The 21,854-nt window shown below is 39.4% G+C and overlaps 1 protein-coding gene across 2 annotated transcripts in view; it reads right to left on the bottom strand.

Moving 5' to 3' along the window:
- The window catches only part of LOC126285323 (protein HIRA), a 236,297-nt gene that overhangs the window by 186,718 nt on the left and 27,725 nt on the right, over positions 1–21,854 (bottom strand). The window contains exons 1-2 of one of the 2 annotated variants that reach the window (XM_049984626.1): positions 14,628–14,714; positions 11,970–12,068 (exon numbers count right to left, since the gene is read on the bottom strand). In XM_049984626.1, the coding sequence (XP_049840583.1) occupies positions 11,970–11,997 (28 nt within the window). In that variant the 5' untranslated portion in view covers positions 11,998–12,068; positions 14,628–14,714. Of the gene's footprint in view, positions 1–11,969; positions 12,069–14,627; positions 14,715–21,854 lie in introns of those variants that run through there. The other variant, XM_049984625.1, reaches the window with a different exon arrangement.

Raw genomic sequence — 21,854 nt, 5'->3', positions numbered from 1 at the left:
GCAGAGAGATAGAGCTGTATCCCATCCCCAATGTTATTCAACCTGTATATTGCAGTAAAGAAAACAAAACAAGGAGAAGAAATAAAAACTTTCAGGTTTGGCACCGACATTGCAATTCTGTCAGAGGCAGCAAAGGACTTGGAAGAACAGCTGAACAGAATAGGCAGTGTCGTGAAAGGAGGGTAAAAGACAAACATCAACAAAAGCAAAACAAAGATAATGGATTTTAGTCTAATTATATCAGGTGATGCAGGGGGAATTAGATTAGGAAATGAGACTCTTAAAGTAGTGGATGACTTTCACTATTTATGAAGCAAAATAACTGATGATGGTTGAAGTTAGGGGGATATAAAACGCAGTCTGGCAGTGTCAAGAAAAGCATTTAAAAAAAAAAAATATATATATATATATATTATATATATATGAAATGAATATATGGCATTTTTTGGCCAGGATATCCCCTTCGGGTTTCAGCCGCTGTATTGCAAGTCTTTTCAGTTGACGCCACTTCGGTGACTTGCATGTCCGTGATGATGAAATGATCACGAAGAACACACAACACCAAGTCCCCTGCCGGGAATCGAACCCGGACCCCCTAGCGTGGTAGATGGTAAAGGTATTGCTGAGCTAAGGAGGCAGACATTTCAAAAGAAGAGAAATATAGTAACATCAAGAACAGATTTAACCATCAGGAAGCTGTTTCGTAAAGTATTTGTATGGAGCGTAGCCATGTATTGAAGTGAAACATGGATGATGAACAGTCTAGACAAAAAGAGACTAGAAGCATTTGAAATGTGGTGCAACAGAAGAATGTTGAAGATTAGATCGGTAGATCATATAACTAACAAGGAGGTACTGAATAAAATTTGAGAGAAAAGGAATTTCTGGTACAACCTGACTAGAAGAAGGGATCAGTTGTTACTATACAGTCAGAGACGTCAAGGGATCATCATTTTAGTACTGGAGGGAAGCGCTGCGGGTAAAAATTGTAGAGGGAGACAAAGAGATGAATACAGTAAGCAGATTCAGAAGGGTATAAGTTGCAGTAGTTCCTTGGAGTTGATGAGGCTTGCACAGGATAGAGTAGCATGGAGAGTTGCACCAAACCAGTCTTTGGACTGAAGACCACCACCACCACAACAACAGCAACAACAACAAATTAACATTCAAGAATCTCTAGAGGCGGTTAATGCGTTTACAATCAAAGTTTTTCTTTCTTGGCACATTTTAAAATCATCCCTTCTTGTAAGAAGGTAAATAATACAAATATTTCTATTAAAAAAATGGTAGCTTTTTCAATGATGGGTCATTTTAAGTTTCTGGTATCTCACAGCATATAGCAAGTATCTGGAAAGTAATGATGCAAAATATTAACCCTACATTGCATGGTGTTGTCATGCAGCAAAATACTCTAAGCTTACATATAATGTTAAGAAAAACACTTGTATATGCATGATGTTCACACCTGGCAACACACACAGACTGGATGCATCGACCCAGACTGTGTTTAGCGGCAATCTTTGGTGAAGGTCGAGTGTATGTAAAAATGTGTGAAATCAGCTGCCAGTTAGATCACATCTAATTTGTTTTTGAAGGTATATAAAATGATGACCTCGCAACAGAGAGGCAGTCCAGATGATTGACTGATCTGGCCTTCTAACACTAAACAAAACAGCCTTGCTGTGCTGGTACTGCGAACTGCTGAAAGCAAGGGGAAACTACAGCTGTATTTTTTCCAGAGGGCATACAGGTTAAATGATGATGGTGTCCTCATGGGTACAATATTCTGGAGGTAAAATAGTCCCCCATTCGGATCTCCGGGCGGGGACTACTCAATAGGACATCTTTATCAGGAGAAAGAAAACTGGCATTCTACGGATCGGAGCACAGAATGTCAGATCCCTTAATCGGGCTGGTAGGTTAGAAAACTTAAAAAGGGAAATGGATAGGTTAAGGTTAGATATAGTGGGAATTAGTGAAGTTCGGTGGCAGGAGGAACAACACGTCTGGTCAGGTGAATACAGGGTTATTAATACAAAATCATATAGGGGTAATGCAGGAGTAGGTTTAATAATTAAAAAAAAAATAGAAGTGTGGGTAAGCTACTACAAACAGCATAGTGATCGCATTAGTGTGGCCAAGATAGACATGAAGCCCACACCTACTACAGTAGTACAAGTTTATATGCCAACTAGCTCTGCAGATGAAGAAGAAATTGATGAAATGTATGATGAGATAAAAGAAATTATTCAGGTAGTGAAGGGAGATGAAAATTTAATAGTCATGGGTGACTGGAATTCGAGAGTAGGAAAAGGGAGAGAAGGAAACATAGTAGGTGAATATGGATTGGGGGTAAGAAATGAAAGAGAAAACCATCTGGTAGAATTTTGCACAGAGCACAACTTAATCATAGCTAACACTTGGTTCAAGAATCATAAAAGAAGGTTATACACATGGAGGAATCCTGGAGAAACTAGAAGGTATCAGATAGATCATATAATGGTAAGACAGATTTATGAAAATGGTAAGACAGATTTAGGAACCAGGTTTTAAATTGTAAGACATTTCCAGGGGCAGATGTGGACTCTGACCAAAATCTATTGGTTATGAACTGTAGATTAAAACTGAAGAAACTGCAAAAAGGTGGGAATTTAAGGAGATGGGACCTGGATAAACTGACTAAACCAGAGGTTGTACAGAGTTTCAGGGAGAGTATACGGGAACAATTGACAGGAATGGGGTAAAAAAATACAGTAGAAGAAGAGTGGTTAGCTCTGAGGGTAGGCAGCAAAGGATCAAGTAGGTAAAAAGACGAGGGCTAGTAGAAATCCTTGGGTAACAGAAGAAATATTGAATTTAACTGATGAAAGGAGAAAATATAAAAATGCAGTAAATGAAGCAGGAAATAAGGAATACAAACATCTCAAAAATAAGATAAACAGGAAGTGCAAAATGGCTAAGCAGGGATGGCTATGGCTAAGCAGGGATGGCTAGAGGTCAAATGTAAGGATGTAGAGGCACATATCACTAGGGGTGAGATAGATACTGCCTACAGTAAAATTAAAGAGATCTTTGGAGAAATGAAACCCACTTGCATGAATATCAAGAGCTCAGATGAAAACCCAGTTCTAAGCAAAGAAGGAAAAGCAGATAGATGGAAGGAGTATGTACAAGGGCAATGTACTTGAGGACAATATTATCGAAGTGGAAGAGGATGTAGATGAAGATTAAATGGGAGATATGTTACTGCATGAAGAGTTTGACAGAGCACTGAAAGACCTGAGTCGAAACAAGACCCTGGGAGTATACAACATCCCATTAGAACTCTACCATCTGGAGAGTAAGATATACGAGACAGGTGAAATACCCTCAGACTTGAAGAAGAATTAATAATTTCAATCCCAAAGAAAGCAGGTGTTCACAAATGTGAAAATTACCGAACTATCAGTTTAATAAGTCACGGATGCAAAATACTAACGCAAATTCTTTACAGATGAATGGAAAAGCTGGTAGAAGCTAACCTCGGAGAAGATCAGTTTGGATTCTGTAGAAATGTTCGAACACGTGAGGCAAAACTGATCTTATGACTTACCTTAGAAGAAAGATTACGGAAAGGCAAACCTACGTTTCTAGCATTTGTAGACTTAGAGAAAGCTTTTGACAATGTTGACTCGAATACTGTCTTTCAGGGGTAAAATACGGGGAGCGAAAGGCTATTTACAATGTGTACAGAAAGAAGATGGAGGCTATAAGAGTAGAGGGGGAAGCAGTGGTTTGGAAGGGAGTGTGACAGGGTTGTATCCTTTCCCCAATGTTATTTAATGTGTATATTGAGCAAGCAGTAAAGAAAACAAAGGAGAAATTCGGAATAGGTATTAAAATCCACGGAGAAGAAATAAAATTTTTTAGGCTCGCTGATGACATTGTAATTCTGTCAGAGACAGAAAAGAACCTGGATGAGCAGTTGAACGGAATGGACAGTCATTTGAAAGGAGGATATAAGATGAATATCAACAAAAAAGCAAAACGAGGATAATGGAATGTAGTCGAATTAAGTCGGGTGATGCTGAGGGAATTAGATTAGGAAATGAGACGCTTAAAGTAGTAAAGAAGTTTTGCTATTTGGGGAGCAAAATAACTGATGATGGTTGAAGTAGAGAGGATATAAAATGTAGACTGGCAATGGCAAAGAAAGCATTTCTGAAGAAGAGAAATTTATTAACATTGACTATAGATTTAAGTGTCAGGAAGTCATTTCTGAAAGTATTTGTATGGAGTGTAGCCATGTATGGAAGTGTAACATGGTCGATAAATAGTTTGGGCAAGACGACAATAGAAGCTTTCAAAATGTGGTGCTACAGAAAAATGCTGAAGATTAGATAGGTAGATCACATAAGTAATGAGGAGATATTGTATAGAATTGGGGATAAGATGAGTTTGTGGCACGACTTGACTAGAAGAAGGGATTGGATGGTAGGACATTTTCTGAGGCATCAAAGGATCACCAATTTAGAGTTGGAGGGCAGCGTGGAGGGTAAAAATCGTAGAGGGAGACCAAGAGATGAATACACTGAGCAGATTCAGAAGGATGTATGTTGCAGTAAGTACTGGGAGATGAAGAAGTTTGCACAGGATAAAGTAGCATGGAGAGCTGCATCAAACCTGTCTCAGGACTGAAGACTACTACAACAACACCACCACCACCACCACCACCACCACCAACAACAACAACAACAACAACAACAACAACATAAAATGATGCTTTATGGTAACACATATTATGTTTCCACTTAACTGTAAAGGAACAATTAATAATTAATCATTCTTTTCAGTTTGTTACCATATGACAATAAACCTAAAACATAGAATAAATCAAAATTTATGTGTTTGATCTGTTATATAGTATTTTGTGTCGGACCCTACCACTAGATGGTCTTTCATTGAAATCAGTTTCCTAAAAAAAATTCATGCAACAGAGCATTAAAAAATGGAAGATAACTAATTTTTTGGAGTTGTCAATATTGTATTTTCTTCTAATATTCACATAAGGAGCCCTAAATTATCAGACACCAATTTTAGCACTGATGTGTATGAAAAGTAACTTCTAAAGCATGGCATCAATTAAAAGCCTCACCAAATGCAATCATCAGATTGAGAATCATTTTCTATACAAAAATGACAAAAAGGCTTTTAAAATGTATCAGCGTATGATTTCTTTTTATGTTGAAAATTTCCCAACAGGTACAGCATACGAAAACTGTAGTGACTAATGAAATCATATAACCACCCAAGGAAAGATCCAAGCATAACTCATCAATTAAGTTCATGAAAAATATCTAGGCATATGACGAACTAATCTTAATGAAGTGGTCACAGACAGATGAGGCTACTGGAAACTGTGCCTACTATGACTGGCAAAAACAAGTGACGAAACTTGTGTTCGTCATGACACATTCATCATCATAGAAAATCTCTAGATTTCCAACATAATACCAAAGTATACAGGCAATGATATTTTGGTACAATGAAGGGTCACTACTAGCACAGTTTTAGCATTTTTTGCCTTGAGAACACACTACCAATACTGATGTTCACTATGGAATGTCAAACTTCCAGGCTACAATGCTAACATTGAAAAGACAACACCCATTCACACTGCACATGATACAGAGAAATGACTGCTGCATTTGGAAAGTAAAGTTTTGATGTAGCATTAATCATATGCAGTTAATGTTCCTGAGACATATTGAGTCTCGTCCTTATCAATAATAATGATGTAGGCTGAAGCAATGAATCAAAATCTATACCAGCATTGAGACTAATAAGCAGGAGACACGGGTTTGAATAGTGGTGGTGGCAATAATTTTAATTCATTGCTTTGGCCTACATAATTATTTTGATGTACCAATGCCATTCCTTTCCAAAGCTGAAGGAATGAGAGCATAGAAAAACTCTGGCACACACTGTTATAAGTGAAGAGGAAGCAAAAAAGTTAACTGGCAGAACAAGCAGTGCACTTCAATGGTGTTGGAATAAAAGAGTTTGTAACTAAACTGGAACATATGTGTATTTTTGGCAATTAAGATTCCTACTGAAAATGATGAGCTGAATAACTTACATCAAGTCAGCATCATTTTGCTGTTGGCCTTCTGTAATTGCCCATTTTTTAAAATAAGGGAACATATGAAATGAAATGACTGTATGGCACATTGATGGCCGAGAGTTCCCACGTGGGGAAATCCAGCCGGCGAGTTGCAAGTCTTTTCAGTTGATGCCACTGTGGGCAACGTGCATGTCAATGATGATGAAATGATGAGAACAACACAACACCCAGTCCTCGAGCAGGGTAAATCTCTGAGCTGGCTGCAAACCGAACCAAAGTCTGCTGCACGACAGTTAGACGCACTGACAATTAAACAAAGGGAGCAGATATAAGGTCACAACAAGTACTAGTCAATGTTACACTGTCATTTGATGAGAATCATCATAATCATCATCACCACCACCACCACAATCATCAGGCACATCATTAAGCTCTCGAAGGCAGTGGTCATCTTTCAAATGGTAGTTTACACAGTAGCTACTGGCAAAACTCTCTCTATGTTATTTGCTGTTACAGTTCATGAGCAGATATGGTACCATTATTCCCACTGTGTTGATACAGCATTCAGTAAGGGCTGCTCCTCCACAATGTAGCCATTAAAAGGTGTAACAATAAGGTGTTACACCATTGTCCACTCTTGACAAGCTGTGTCACCCTTGCAACTGGAAGGGAAGTTTGGATGCTGTTCCCATGAGATGGCAATTGGCAAACAGCCCCCCCCCCCACCCCCCCCCCTCTCTCTCTCTCTCTCTCTCTCTCTCTCTCTCTCTCTCTCTCTCTCTCTCTCTCTCTCTCTCCCCCTCCCCCTCCCACACACACACACACACACACACACACACACACACACACACACACACACACACACATATATCGCTGGAATCTGTGGCATCAGCTGGAACATCTACAAACAAGTTTTCTCAGTCTCTCAATCAATGATGTTTCCATGGAGTTCTAGGTTGACATATGGGCAGTCAGTATAAACATGAAAATATACCAGTGCAATTGGCCCACTGCCACTACTGTAACCACAGTGGCAAGTCATCATCCACAGTAAATGGCTGGCTCACTGAGAGACTAAACTATGCTATAAGTATAAAAAGGTACTACATAAACTAATCTTTGTTGCAGTTGATTCCTTTGTATGAAATTTGAGTTTCTCATGGTATATAAAAAATTCAAACAAATTACAGGAATGTAACTGAGCGACATCTCCAACAACTGACAATATTTCGACAGGCGAACATGCTGTCATTTTCACGGTATAAACTTAATGAAATAGCACTGTGCACAGAAATTTAACACTTCTGTAAGTGGAGCTACACCTACCAAGAACCATAATATGGTTTATTCAGAAAAACACAATACACGCACATACAACACACTGTAAACAGCTAGAACATCACACAACCAAAGATGCCTAGTATCAGAAGTTATTACTAGTGAATATTAATTACCAACCAGTTAGAATGTAGCATCAACTTTGACTGTCCATTGTTTAATCATAGTGAGCAGTATTCCAAGCAGAATATTTTGAAGATGAGGGATTAAAACTGTGATCCAAATACAAGGGTTCCCCAGAAAGTAATACACTGCATTTGTTTTCTTCGACAATTTTTATGGAACATAATGAGAATTACACACAGAAGAATGGTGTTCTATCTATACACCCTATTTTTCAGTGTAATTTTCATCCTGTTCTATGGTCTTCCTCCAGTGAGAAACAAGGGCATATATACCCTGTCGGTATCAATCCTTGTCCTGGTGGTGGAGCCAATGCTTCACTGTGTGAATCACCTCCCCATCGTCCTCAAAATGTCTTCAACAATTGGCATCTTTTAACAGCAAAAACAAGTGGAAGTCTGAGGGGAGCTAGGTCAGAGCTGTCAGTTGTGACAGCCATGGATGGCCTAACCCCAACCACTGGAGCTCCACTGAACTGCCCTCTGATGACCTCACCCACCATGCCCAGTGATTAACTGCACTTCTGTTGACAGCAGATGCTCCATACACTTTGCACCCGTGCTTGTGAATATTCCTCATAGTTTGTTTATCTGCAGTGAGAAATTCATTGACACCACGTAGCTTGTAATTTACAGTACATCACCTAGAGATGCCATTTTGAAACTGTCCTGCAGCTATGCTATCTGTCAAAAGTGACAGAAGCTTGGCGCACCTACTCAGGAGATTTCATATAATACATACATAATATTTCCCACTCGAAGCATTGTTTTCAGCTGAGAAAAAAATGTGGTGCATTACTTTCTGGCCAACCCTCGTAACTATGAAATAGCCATTGCTTCAACCATTCATTATATTCTTTGGTACTATCTACAATAAATAATCTATTTAGCCAGTGTTCCATAGCCATAGTAAAAACCAATGGTAAATCAAATACTGAAATCTGCAAAAATTAGCTGTGACCAAACACTGTGTTATGGATACGCACAAGATATTGTATGAACCAATAACAATTCCGGCCCACACTCCAAATTACAATAACTAAATTAAGATGGGCATTTTAAAAATCAGAATGCGTGTCAACAGCTTTAAACAGAGATTGGGTAAGGACCCAACAATGCACGAAAGTGTGTGTGTGTGTGTGTGGGGGGGGGGGGGGGGGGGGGGGGGGGGGGGAGGGTTACAACTCAACAATGCACAAAAGTAGATTAGCAACTGTGTGCGCACGTGTGTGTGTGTGTGTGTTCTAGCTTGTAAAACAATTCGTCCAAAAGCTACCAAATTCTTCATTTTTCTTTGTGTGTCTGTAAACGAATCAATGCTTTTACTATTTGGTGAGTTTTCTCCTTTACTCCTACATTATTTACATTCTGCAGAACTTTAGCTGCCTTATTTATAACACTTCAAGATTACAGAAAAGAATGCTCCATAATTATATTTCTGATGTGAATCACGACATTGTGGGTCAAATGGTATACCTGGAACAACCTTTGGTTTCAGGGACATTGGGACGGCATTCACATCTGTGGATTCCTGGGATTTCATGATAATTTTATCAGTACTGGGTTTCTCCTTTAGAAAAAAATAGCTTCCATCAGGATTTTTGACTATCTGTTTCTGTCCTACTGATGACAATGGGGGTAATTGCTAGAAGTTTGAAATTTTTTACAAATATGATGCACATTACTCTGGATCAGTTCTGCATCAACAAGAAACTCCATTACCGTGGCACAATAATAGTTTGTAACTACTTTCCCTCTCTTTCTTACTGTCAGTGATACATAGAAAGAAAAGAAAAGTCAACATCACTTGCGGTAATCCCCAATATTTAGGAAACACTTAGAATTAAGAAAACAAAAGCTAAAGTACAGAAATAATATACAAAGGAAACTGGCTAATATTAATTGGGATCAAATGTAAACATCTTGATAACTACAGCACAGCCACTGGTGTATCCTGTCATTGAAAGCTTTCTTGTGTTTGAGGTGGACATAGCCACGCCAATAAAATAGTTATTCATCTAAGGAACAGAATAAGAATTGTGATAGGAACTCTTAAATCCACACCAATACCATGACTGTGAGTACTTGCTACTATTGCCCCATAAAATACCCAATGAAAAGCATAACACATTAACAGACAGAACTCAAAAGGTCCAGAGACTTAACAATTCATGAAACACTGAACAATTTACCACACTCACAACTAAAATCTAGTGAACCAATCATACTCATGCCAGACAGCTATGATCCAGAATGGAGAAATCAACAGATGTTCTTCCATAGTCATCAGAATATAGGTATAAAATAGATCTGACCAGCTAATTCTTGGGAACCTCCATACACAGAAAAATATGAAGCTACCTCAATTATATAATAACTGGCCATGCTGTGACTAAAGCAACACTTCATAAGGAAGGAATGATCAATGTCACTGGAACATCACTGAGCCACATTTTGCATAATTGCCCAAAAGGAAAATTCACTGGTACCTTGAAAGACTTTGCAAAGGATACATCTCAAGAAATCAACTAGCTGAAATCTTCCAATATCCAACTATTTTTGGGAATGGCTATCTGAACCTCTTAACTACCAGCAGTGACAGCTATCCAGTTTTCAGCACAGTTTGTATCTTGAGGTACAGTTCAAATTTTTAAATAAAATTTTTCTATCTTTACAACACTCAATTTTAATAATTATGAGATTTGTGACAGTAATCATTTAGGTAACGACGTATTTACATCATGAATACAAGAATCACACTTATCAACATGATATACACTCCTGGAAATTGAAATAAGAACACCGTGAATTCATTGTCCCAGGAAGGGGAAACTTTATTGACACATTCCTGGGGTCAGATACATCACATGATCACACTGACAGAACCACAGGCACATAGACACAGGCAACAGAGCATTCACAATGTCGGCACTAGTACAGTGTATATCCACCTTTCGCAGCAATGCAGGCTACTATTCTCCCACGGAGACGATCGTAGAGATGTTGGATGTAGTCCTGTGGAACGGCTTGCCATGCCGTTTCCACCTGGCACCTCAGTTGGACCAGTGTTCGTGCTGGACGTGCAGACCACATGAGACGACGCTTCATCCAGTCCCAAACATGCTCAATGGGGGACAGATCCGGAGATCTTGCTGGCCAGGGTAGTTGACTTACACCTTCTAGAGCATGTTGGGTGGCACGGGATACATGCGGAAGTGCATTGTCCTGTTGGAACAGCAAGTTCCCTTGCTGGTCTAGGAATGGTAGAACGATGGGTTCGATGACGGTTTGGATGTACCGTGCACTATTCAGTGTCCCCTCGACGATCACTAGAGGTGTACGGCCAGTGTAGGAGATCGCTCGCCACACCATGATGCCGGGTGTTGGCCCTGTGTGCCTCGGTCGTATGCAGTCCTGATTGTGGCGCTCACCTGCACGGCGTCAAACACGCGTATGACCATCATTGGCACCAAGGCAGAAGCGACTCTCATCGCTGAAGACGACACGTCTCCATTCATCCCTCCATTCACGCCTGTCGCGACACCACTGGAGGTGGGCTGCACGATGTTGGGGCGTGAGCGGAAGACGGCCTAACGGTGTGCGGGACCGTAGCCCAGCTTCATGGAGGCGGTTGCGAATGGTCCTCGCCGATACCCCAGGAGCAACAGTGTCCCTAATTTGCTGGGAAGTGGCGGTGAGGTCCCCTACGGCACTGCGTAGAATCCTACGGTCTTGGCGTGCATCCGTCCGTCGCTGCTGTCCGGTCCCAGGTCGACGGGCACGTGCACCTTCCGCCGACCACTGGCGACAACATCGATGTACTGTGGAGACCTCACGCCCCACGTGTTGAGCAATTTGGAGGTACATCCACCCGGCCTCCCACATGCCCACTATACGCCCTCACTCAAAGTCCGTCAACTGCACATACGGTTCACGTCCACGCTGTCGCGGCATGCTACCAGTGTTAAAGACTGCGATGGAGCTCCGTATGCCACGGCAAACTGGCTGACACTGACGGCGGCGGTGCACAGATGCTGCGCAGCTAGCGCCATTCGACGGCCAACACCGCGGTTCCTGGTGTGTCCGCTATGCCGTGCGTGTGATCATTGCTTGTACAGCCCTCTCGCAGTGTCCGGAGCAAGTATGGTGGGTCTGACACACCGGTGTCAATGTGTTCTTTTTTCCATTTCCAGGAGTGTACATACTACTACCAGACCTATCAATCTATATTCAACAATTGTTTCAATGCATTTTTAAAAAAGAAGCATTTCATAGGAAACTAGCAAAACACAAAACCTATCAGCTTACTGATAGTACATTAGTAGACAAATAAGAAGAAAGGTAAAAACAAAAAACAGAAAAAATGAAGTACACCTTACTAAAACAGACAGAGGTTAATTCCGTACCTGTGTATTTACTAATTTTCCATATCATTATAAGCTTGTCATCACCACCAGACGCCAAAAATTTTCCCGAGAAACTCCACCGGACACAATTCACACACGCTGCAACAATGAAGAAAAATCTTATTTTAAAAAATTTACAATAAAAGAGAAAATTCTGCTATTAACAAAAAACAAATATATTTTCAGAAGATCTAAAGTAATGATTGCATTATTTACTAAACATTTTGGGAAGACCATCATTGGACATCAGATACAATAATACCTACAATAAAAGCTGTTACAAATCCATAAATAGCAGTTCAGACTGACTCACACGCTGCATGTAATAATGTTGCTACTAACTTCACCATAGATTTAAGTGTCAGGAAGTCATTTCTGAAAGTCTTTGTATGGAGTATAGCCATGTATGGAAGTGAAACATGGTCGATAAATAGTTTAGAAAAGAAGAGAATAGAAGCTTTTGAAATGTGGTGCTACAGAAGAATGCTGAAGATTAGATGGGTAGATCACATAACTAATGAGGAGGTATTGAATAGAATTGAGGAGAAGAGGAGCTTGTGGTACAACTTGACTAGAAGGGATCGGTTGGTAGGACATGTTCTGAGGCATCAAGGGATCACCAATTTAGTATTGTAGGGCAGCGTAGAGGGTAAAAATTGTAGAGGGAGAACAAGAGATGAAGAAGCTTGCACAGGATAGAGTAGTATGGAGAGCTGCATTATACCAGTCTCAGGACTGAAGACCACCACAACAACAACAATAACAACAACAACTTCACCATGACTAAAAGTTGGGATCAGTTGTGTTAAATTTATTTAGAAATTCTTGAAGTAGATTATGCCAGATGTATTGGATCTCAAATGCCTCTCCTTACTCATATAGTGCAGTTTTTCCTGGCTCTCTTGGAACTTGTCTTCTGATTGGATTTTAAATAAATCCTCTGTAGCTGACATCAACTTTGAGCCTCTATGAAGTTCCTGAGATTCATGCAAGCTGCAGAGCAGTGTGTGTATAAAATATTTATACTGCTTTCAGACAAGATGACTGTGCATTTTTCACAATCAGAAGACAAGATCCAAGATATCAAGAAACACTGCAATGTGCTGCTGCTAAGACACTACACCAGCCCAGTATAATAAATTATTTTCACAATTAATTATTAATTATTTTCAGAATAACATTTGAAGACGGGCGTATAAGAGTACAAAATCGGTGGTGCTCTAAAAAAAAAAAAAAAAAAAAACACACCTTACAACTGTAGCGGTATTTTCAACCTCTGGTATAAAGTTCAGTTGCAGATGTTCCTTTGGCAGGTTTATTTGAAATTAAAAGAAAAAACTCTATGGAGGCAATGTTGGCTGTTTTAGTCACCACAAAGTTCTCGAGATTAATGGGATCTGCAGAGCACTTTATACATGGGAAATGGGGGTTTTAAGCAAACTGGTCTCACTAAAGATCAAAACCACACCCAAAGGCCACACACCTAGGTCTAACTGATACAAGATAGCTGTGAATAGGGTACAGGTCTATACAGAGTACGATGGTTTGTAGCGTAAACATTTAAATGTAGATTATGTGCTTGCTTTTGGTATAACATCTGCATACCCACACAATGAAAAATCATAGTATTTAAAATCTATTCTAAATCTCTCTGAAACACCAGGAATCTCAATGATGCATGTTCTGTGCACTCAAATTATATCAATCACAGCAGAGTGTCAAATGGGTAACCATTTGCAAATGTTCTGGAGTTCTGAGTTTAATACTTCCATGGTCTTATTGAAAGTAACTGAATGAGAAACTCTCCTTGTAGTATGTGATATCCTTCTCCATCCTGTTGATGACGGCAAATCTCATAAAGAACTGGAAGCTAAAAAGAGCCATACCAGTCTGCAACTATACAAAAAGTCCCACAACTTGCATGTCAACAACATCCCAGATTTGCTTAACAATACTGTGGTCACGAGTCCCAGACAGCTCTGCCATGCATCTCATCATGGTTCGCACAGTACAGATGTAGATATGAATGTTACCCAACATCCCTCAGCACCATTTGAAGTGGTAGTGAGGCATAGTGTCTTGCTTAATGTACATATCTACTGTGATGCTACAAGTGAGCAAAAGAAGGTACAGGATCTCTGTACTTTTAGATACAGTCCACATTTTAGAGACGAGAGGTGAAACAAGTAATTTTAATCTTTTGTTTTGAAAGTTCTTATCTCTCCTCAAAACTGCCTATTTTTGGACTTAGTGCACCCAGTTTAAAAACTCATGAGAGATATGTTACATTTCCACATTTCCAGCTACATCAAATTTTTCCTTTTTTATTGTTTTTTACATATATAATTGTCTGCTTGTGTTTGTACACGTGTGTGTGTGTGTGTGTGTGTGTGTGTGTGTGTGTGTGTGTGTATACCTGTCCTCCTTTTTCCCCCCTAAGGTAAGTCTTTCCACTCCCGGGATTGGAATGACTCCTTACCATCTCCCTTAATACCCACATTCCTTCGTCTTTCCCTGTTTCCTTGGGTTGCTAAAGCTTGAATTTTGTGTGTGTGTTTGATTCTCTATCAACATACCAACACTTTCGTTTGGCAAGTTACATCATCTTTGTTTTTAGATATAATTTCTTAAAAATTGTCATATCTAGAAAGTTCTTACTTTGGCAGCATTGGTGCCTGTTGTCACACAATGGAGTGCTCAACTACCTGTTGCAGTGAGTCAGACCACCATATGGAGTAGCTCTTCCTGTGAAAACATTGTGTGTTACAGTCAGGTCAACCACAGATGTATGAATTAGTTATTTATGAATAGTGAGTACATACACGACAACCAAACCCAACACTGTATAATGCTCCTGATGATAATCTGCACAGTTAAGCTTGTTCAGTCAATGGTTGGCTCTTATTTTAGCTACACCACCTGTAGTAATCTATTAGGCCTGTTGTTTGAATAAGCTGTATTTTTTCAAATTTCTTTATTAATTAAACCTGATCACATAAACACGCATAAGTTTCATGAAATTTCCTGAATATGACTTGCTCTAATTAATGGTTTAACTGGCATTTTGTTACTATCCTTATATATTCCAATGCCTATTTGCCATAAGAAAAGTCAACAAAAAAGTATGAAATTTTCAACTTGATGCTCAGACTTCGAGGACAGAAGTATTAAACAAATGCAACTAGGCTTTGCCCAACTGTTGGTGATTTACAATAATTTGAAGGGAAAATGCAAATTCTATGAATGGTTGGGTCCCTGTTCCACACACTCTTGAAACAATTGTTACTAGCACGGCCTCTGGAAGTAGTCAAGAAAGATGACAGAGCCTATTGCTGGGGTGGTATCTTCAAACACACACCGAAAACTAAATTTATTTTCATTCTTAAATGCTACATCAATTTGCTAAAAACACAGCAAGAAGCATATTTAACACCTGTTGCCAGGTTTTTAGCTAAATAGATCTGGCATTAACAATTATTCTAGTTCAAGCCAGAATTGTTAAAGTCATTTCAAATAGGGGTTCTGAAGAGGCACACACAGAAAATAGGTATGACCTTTCTTCAACAAAGATGGGGTCCTACTTGCTTTGTAGGCAAGACCTTTATTGTGTTAATAAACAAAACAGTTGCTACAACGTAGGAAGAATGTCATTGGCTTAAATATTATCAAATATTCCTGCATTATTTTGCCAATTAATCAGAAGTAATGATCTGAGCCAAAACAAAGAAAAATAGACATGGGCTATCACACTTCTTCCAACAAATTTCACTTTCATATTGCCCTATTAATCAATGATCCACCTATCCACCCTTTGTCATATATGTGCTTCATAATTTATCATTACCCAACACTCCATGAAAATATCTACCGCGATGCTGTCGACAAGAGATAGTAATGTTGCTATCACCGTAAGCAACGTACATTATTTCTTATTGTATCACTTCTAGGAAGTGATAGAGCTATGGAAACCAGTCTCTAGTGCATCTCAACTGGCTTTATTATTTGCTGACCTCTATATGTAAGTTGTGATGGAGAACATCTGCAGTTAATGGTATGGATGTTAGTATGTATGAGTTCAGCAACACCCACAAGAGTCACCTCTACAGAAACTAGTTGTTTGCCCCAATTTTTGATATTTACAACATCTTACAGCATTCAGTATATCAGACGTAATTTTTATATAACATGTACTTTAGGGTAAGATTACTTCCTCTCCAAATATAAAGAGTGCTAAATAGTGGACACCCAAACATAAAAGATGGAAGATTTTTTGGATTCTGGGCAAAGTTCATCATAAGAGGTAATTAATGAACAATTCACACACCAACTGTAGTGTAGAGCTGTTGCTGCATGAACTGTGCAAGTAGCAATCCCAGCTGTGGTGGATATTGGGGAAAAGGGTGGAGCATGAAGTGGAGAAGGAAAAACAAGAAGACTTGAATGCACTGGGAAAGAACGTGTTGGAGTGCAACATGTAGATGAAAGACACGCCAGGATACTGGTGCACAAGGAGGAATATTGAGAGAAAAAGGGAAAAATACAAATAGAAGATATTATGTTTGAGTTCCAGCAGACATAAAAGAATTTTTCTCACAAGACTGCATTTTATTTGAAAAAACTTTTATACTTAAAGTTTTCCAATTACACGGAGAAGAGACTGTGAAGCAGCTATTGAAGTCTATTACATTTTTTCAACAGGATGTTCCATTACTGAGTGAAACTGTTGGCCTTAGGCTGTAATTTGGCAGTGGCAGTTCATCTGGTTGGTTATTTCATACTTGGTCATATGTGAATTTAAGGTGAGGTGCCCAACTGGACCATTTTAGGGCAATACAAGCAATTTATGTTTTAAAACAAATGTCCTGCTCTTTTTCAGCACAGTATTTATTTTCCTGATGATGTTCTTGGCATCTCTGACAGCTACATTAGCCCACTTTCTCTGCAGTCACACCACTTCTAATTGCCGAACATTTTCCTGCTCAAGCATAACGGATTTTTATGAAATTTTGTGTGAATATTTGCACATGACCCCAACGATAACTGGCAAAGTTCACTGTTCATCAAAGAAACACTGGCAGAGATTTAGCCAGTCAACTTGTTTGGCTCTACACACAAGTTTGCACAGACTGTGAATTTCTGACGGCATTGAGCTGTTATATGCTGGGCAATATTTTGTTGAAAAAAATCAAATTTGGCCATCTTGTACACCTTTTATGCATTTCAATGAAAATAATACTACGAGCCATATTCAGCCAGAAATTTTAGACACAATCACCTGAGCAAAATTTCAGAGATTGGCTTCTTACATCTCAGGAACTAAAGTTATGACAAATGTGAAACTTGGCATATAGTAATCTGACAACACAAGGTTCTCATATATAAAGTTTCATTTACTACCACTTTCCAATGCCAAATAAATTACATGTAAAATTGACCTAATTCTACAAAAAACTGTGTTCTTTAAAACTCTCCACACTGGGCTGATTAGAGAGATTGTGGCTTTAACCACAAGACAATGTGTATTTGATAATCCAACGTGGGCTAGTGATGCCAGATAATTTGAATCAAAGTTGGGTGCAAAAATTGCAGTACGAATAAAATGTAAACTTTGGACTCTTGTATTTCATAGAGTAAACACATGCTGGATATGAAACTTAATATGCAATGGTTCAAGTGGCTCATTAGCATAAGGATATGGCAAACAAAATTTCATCCCCTTGCTATTTCCCAGTAATCTACAAATTTGGAAAAGAAGGGAGGATGACTTATGTGAAAAGGTGTAAATTGGTGTACTGAGAACTACTACAAATACCATTTTTAAAGCATGAAGACCAGGCTCATTTGAAACAATTTGGTTTAAGATCCCTGCACCCCCCCCCCCCCCCCCCCCCCCCCCGAAAACAGTGGGTGTAATTTCCAACATGGGATAACAACGCTACATAAACTGAGGCAAAGTGGACGGAAAAATCATGATGCAAATAGAGTTTTAACTTTGTCTTCAGGTATCTCATTGATTAAAGGCATGATAAACATGAAACGTTGGACACAACAACTCAGCAACATGAAATATTTTATAGGATAACCAAATTTCAATAAAATCAGTTCAAACCTGATTTTCATAAAAATTACAAAAATAGATCTCATTCAACATGTATTTAGAAAGTTAGTTTTCCAGAGGGAAAATTTGCATGCTATTTTACACCATTCTGTAGCTTATTACATCAACTACCTGTTGCAATCTGTTAACTGTTGCACGATTTCAGGTCAATGCAAAATGTTACGGTATCTGTACAGGTGTTTATTCAAAGACTGATCAACGTTTTGTGAAAAAAAAAAAACGTTATTTAAGTGCCATCTCAGCTGCACAATGTAAAAATTATAAGAATTTTGTCAATCTGTGTAGCCACAAAAATGATTTCAACACTGATGCAGAATGGAACTTTTTTGTCACCAGCTACGGAAAATCTGCAGGGAGTGATGGGATTGATAGCACAAGCAACTCGTTATATGCACAAACCTACAAAGGCCATCAACCAATCAAATACTGAAGACAAAAGATCTATTCATCTTTTGTGACATATCTGTGTGTGTGTGTGTGTGTGCCTGTAAATATGATACTGAATGGTGGATCAGTAACATTATTGAAAAATTAATTAAACACAATTATACCCTGATAAAATTTATGCATGCTTAAGGCCCAGCTCATTCATTTTATTGGCCATAATGTTTGTTGGGTACCAGATCAAGACCCCGTCATGCTCTATTTTCCTTCAATATAACCATCTAGCTGACAGTATCAATTTCCAGAAAACGAACTGCAGAAAGTGGTTCAAATATTATCAAAAAATGTAAACTGAAATGTTGTGAAATTTAAAATCTCCCTATTTTGGATAGTTGTCCTGGTACCACGCACCGTGGGTTTTGAATCTGCGCTAGATGGCATGGACGTCGAAGACCACTAGAGGTCTCTGCACCGTCATGCCATAAGCCATGGGGGGGGGGGGGGGGGGCGCCCCTGCTGGCCCATGTATAATGTGAGGGCACCACGGTGGAACACGTGGTCCCAGAGGCCAATAGCGACGTCCACAATCATGTATTTAAGCGCCTGCCTTTCGCTCAGTCAGTCAGTCAGTATGATCTTTGTTTGAGTCTATCAACATCTCGCCTACAGACAGCGTGTTTACGTTAATTTGTTCCATGTACGAGTGGACATGGTTGATTGGTGAGGTTTTCTTGTGACTCCGTTGCTTCTTGTGTGTTGTTGTGCGTAAGGTCTTGCTCGGTTGTCCTTCGTTGTTCGTTTCTGTCCTTTCCGGTTTGTGTTGTTGTTCATGGGCCGCTCCATGGGTCCCACCGAGCTCGCCTTCACTGCAACCCCGCAACCTTTCTGATCACAGTTACAACAGTCCTACACAACTGCGATTTGGGGATTAGGTACTTAGCAAATGGCTTTGTAAGCAGACCATTACCATCACAAAGCTTTGATGCTAAATTAAGAAACCAAAATACAGGTGTAGGAAACTGGATGAATAAACCTACCTGTGGGTAGCATTTCGTGACTCCTATGGCAACTGGGTCGCCATGTCAAATTCTTGTACTGGTAAAGACAATGTCACCATGTACCAAAACAAGAGAGTGAGATCTTACTTGTCAATTTAAAAAAAAAAGTCATAGGCAATAAAACACGAACAACATTTTGCTGAAATGTACCTTGTTGCTATGGCACATTTCCTAATATATGTCCATTTTCAGATATTGTTAGAGCACACTGGAAAATTAAATATGATTTTCTGGATGCTTCAAAACATGCCCTTTCCAGCTGTAATTAGTTTGAAATTAATTATGGAACACAAATTTTCTAAATGCAAATTTAATGTGATCTACTTTTGTAATTTTTATGAAAATCAAGTTTGGGATGAATCTGTAAAAATTTGGAAAACAGTACATGAGGGATATTTCATACTGGAAAAAACTTTATGTTGCTAAGGCCTTGTGTACAAAGTTTCATCTTTATCATGTCTTTAATCAACAATATACTTTATATAAGATGCCAAAGTTAAAACTTTATTTGCGGCATGATATTTCCAGTTACTCTGCTTGAATTCATGTAGTATTGTTAGCCCATGTTGTAAATTACACTCTGATCTAGTTATGGAAAGGGGGGGGGGGGGGGGGGGGGAGCTAGTTGCTGAGTTGCTGAGGTGGAGATTGGAAGCTCTTAAAACAATTGTTTCAAATGATGCCAGTTTTGAAGCTTTGACACAAAATAGTATCTGTAAAACAAGTGACCTCCCCCCCCCCCCCCCCAAAAAGAACCATGGACCTTGCCGTTGGTGGGGAGGCTTGCGTGCCTCAACGATACAGATAGCCGTACCATAGGTGCAACCACAACGGAGGGGTATCTGTCGAAAGGCCAGACAAACGTGTGGTTCCTGAAGAGGGGCAGCAGCCTTTTCAGTAGTTCCAGGGGCAACAGTCTGGATGGTTGACTGATCTGGCCTTGTAACACTAACCAAAACGGCCTTGCTGTGCTGGTACTGCAAACGGCTGAAAGCAAGGGGAAACTACAGCCGTAATTTTTCCCGAGGGCATGCGGCTTTACTGTATGGTTAAATGATGATGGCGTCCTCTTGGGTAAAATATTCCGGAGGTAAAATAGTCTCTGGGCAGGGACTACTCAGGAGGACGTTGTTAACAGGAGAAAGAAAACTGGCGTTCTACGGATCGGAGCGTGGAATGTCAGATTCCTTAATCGAGCAGGTAGGATAGAAAATTTAAAAAGGGAAATGGATAGGTTAAAGCTAGATATAGTGGGAATTAGTGAAGTTCAGTGGCAGGAGGAACAAGACTTTTGGTCAGGCGAATACAGGGTTATAAATACAAAATCAAATAGGGGTAATGCAGGAGTCAGTTTAATAATGAATAAAAAAATAGGAGTGCGGGTAACCTACTACAAACAGCATAGTGAACGCATTATTGTGGTCAAGATAGACACAGAGCCCACACCTACTACAGTAGTACAAGTTTATATGCCAACTAGCTCTGCAGATATCAAAGAAACTGAAGAAATGTATGAGGAAATTAAAGAAATTATTCTGATAGTGAAGGGAGACGAAAATTTAATAGTCATGGGTGACTGGAATTCGCTAGTAGGAAAAGGGAGAGAAAGAAATGTAGTAGGTGAATATGGATTGGGGCTAAGAAATGAAAGAGGAAGCCACCTGGTAGAATTTTGCACCGAGCACAACTTAATCATAGCTAACACTTGGTTCAAGAATCATAAAAGAAGGTTGTATACATGGAAGAAGCTTGGAGATACTGACAGGTTTCAGATTGATTACATAATGGTAAGACAGAGGTTTAGGAACCAGGTTTTAAATTGTAAGACATTTCCAGGGGTAGATGTGGACTCTGACCACTGTCTATTGGTTATGAACTGTAGATTAAAACTGAAGAAATTGCAAAAAGGTGGGAATTTAAGGAGGTGGGACCTGGATAAACTGAAAGAACCAGAGGTTGTACAAAGTTTCAGGGAGAGCATAAGGGAACAATTAACAGGAATAGGGGAAAGAAATAAAGTAGAAGAAGAATGGATAGCTTTGAGAGATGAAGTAGTGATGACAGCAGAGGATCAAGTAGGTAAAAAGACGAGGGCTAGTAGAAATCCCTGGATAACAGAAGACATGTTGAATTTAATTGATGAAAGGAGAAAATATATCAATGCAGTAAATATAGTAGGCAAAAAGGAATACAGACATCTCAAAAATGAGATCGACAGGAAGTGCAAAATGGCTGAGCAGGGATGGCTAGAGGACAAATGTAAGGATGTAGAGGCTTAACTCACTAGGGGGTAAGATAGATACTGCCTACAGGAAAATTAAAGAG

The sequence above is a fragment of the Schistocerca gregaria genome, chromosome 8 (genome assembly GCF_023897955.1).
Source record: "Schistocerca gregaria isolate iqSchGreg1 chromosome 8, iqSchGreg1.2, whole genome shotgun sequence".
Lineage (NCBI taxonomy): Eukaryota > Metazoa > Arthropoda > Insecta > Orthoptera > Acrididae > Schistocerca > Schistocerca gregaria.
The sequence above is the reverse complement of the archived record's forward strand: the minus strand, read 5'-3'. Positions and strand labels throughout refer to the sequence as shown.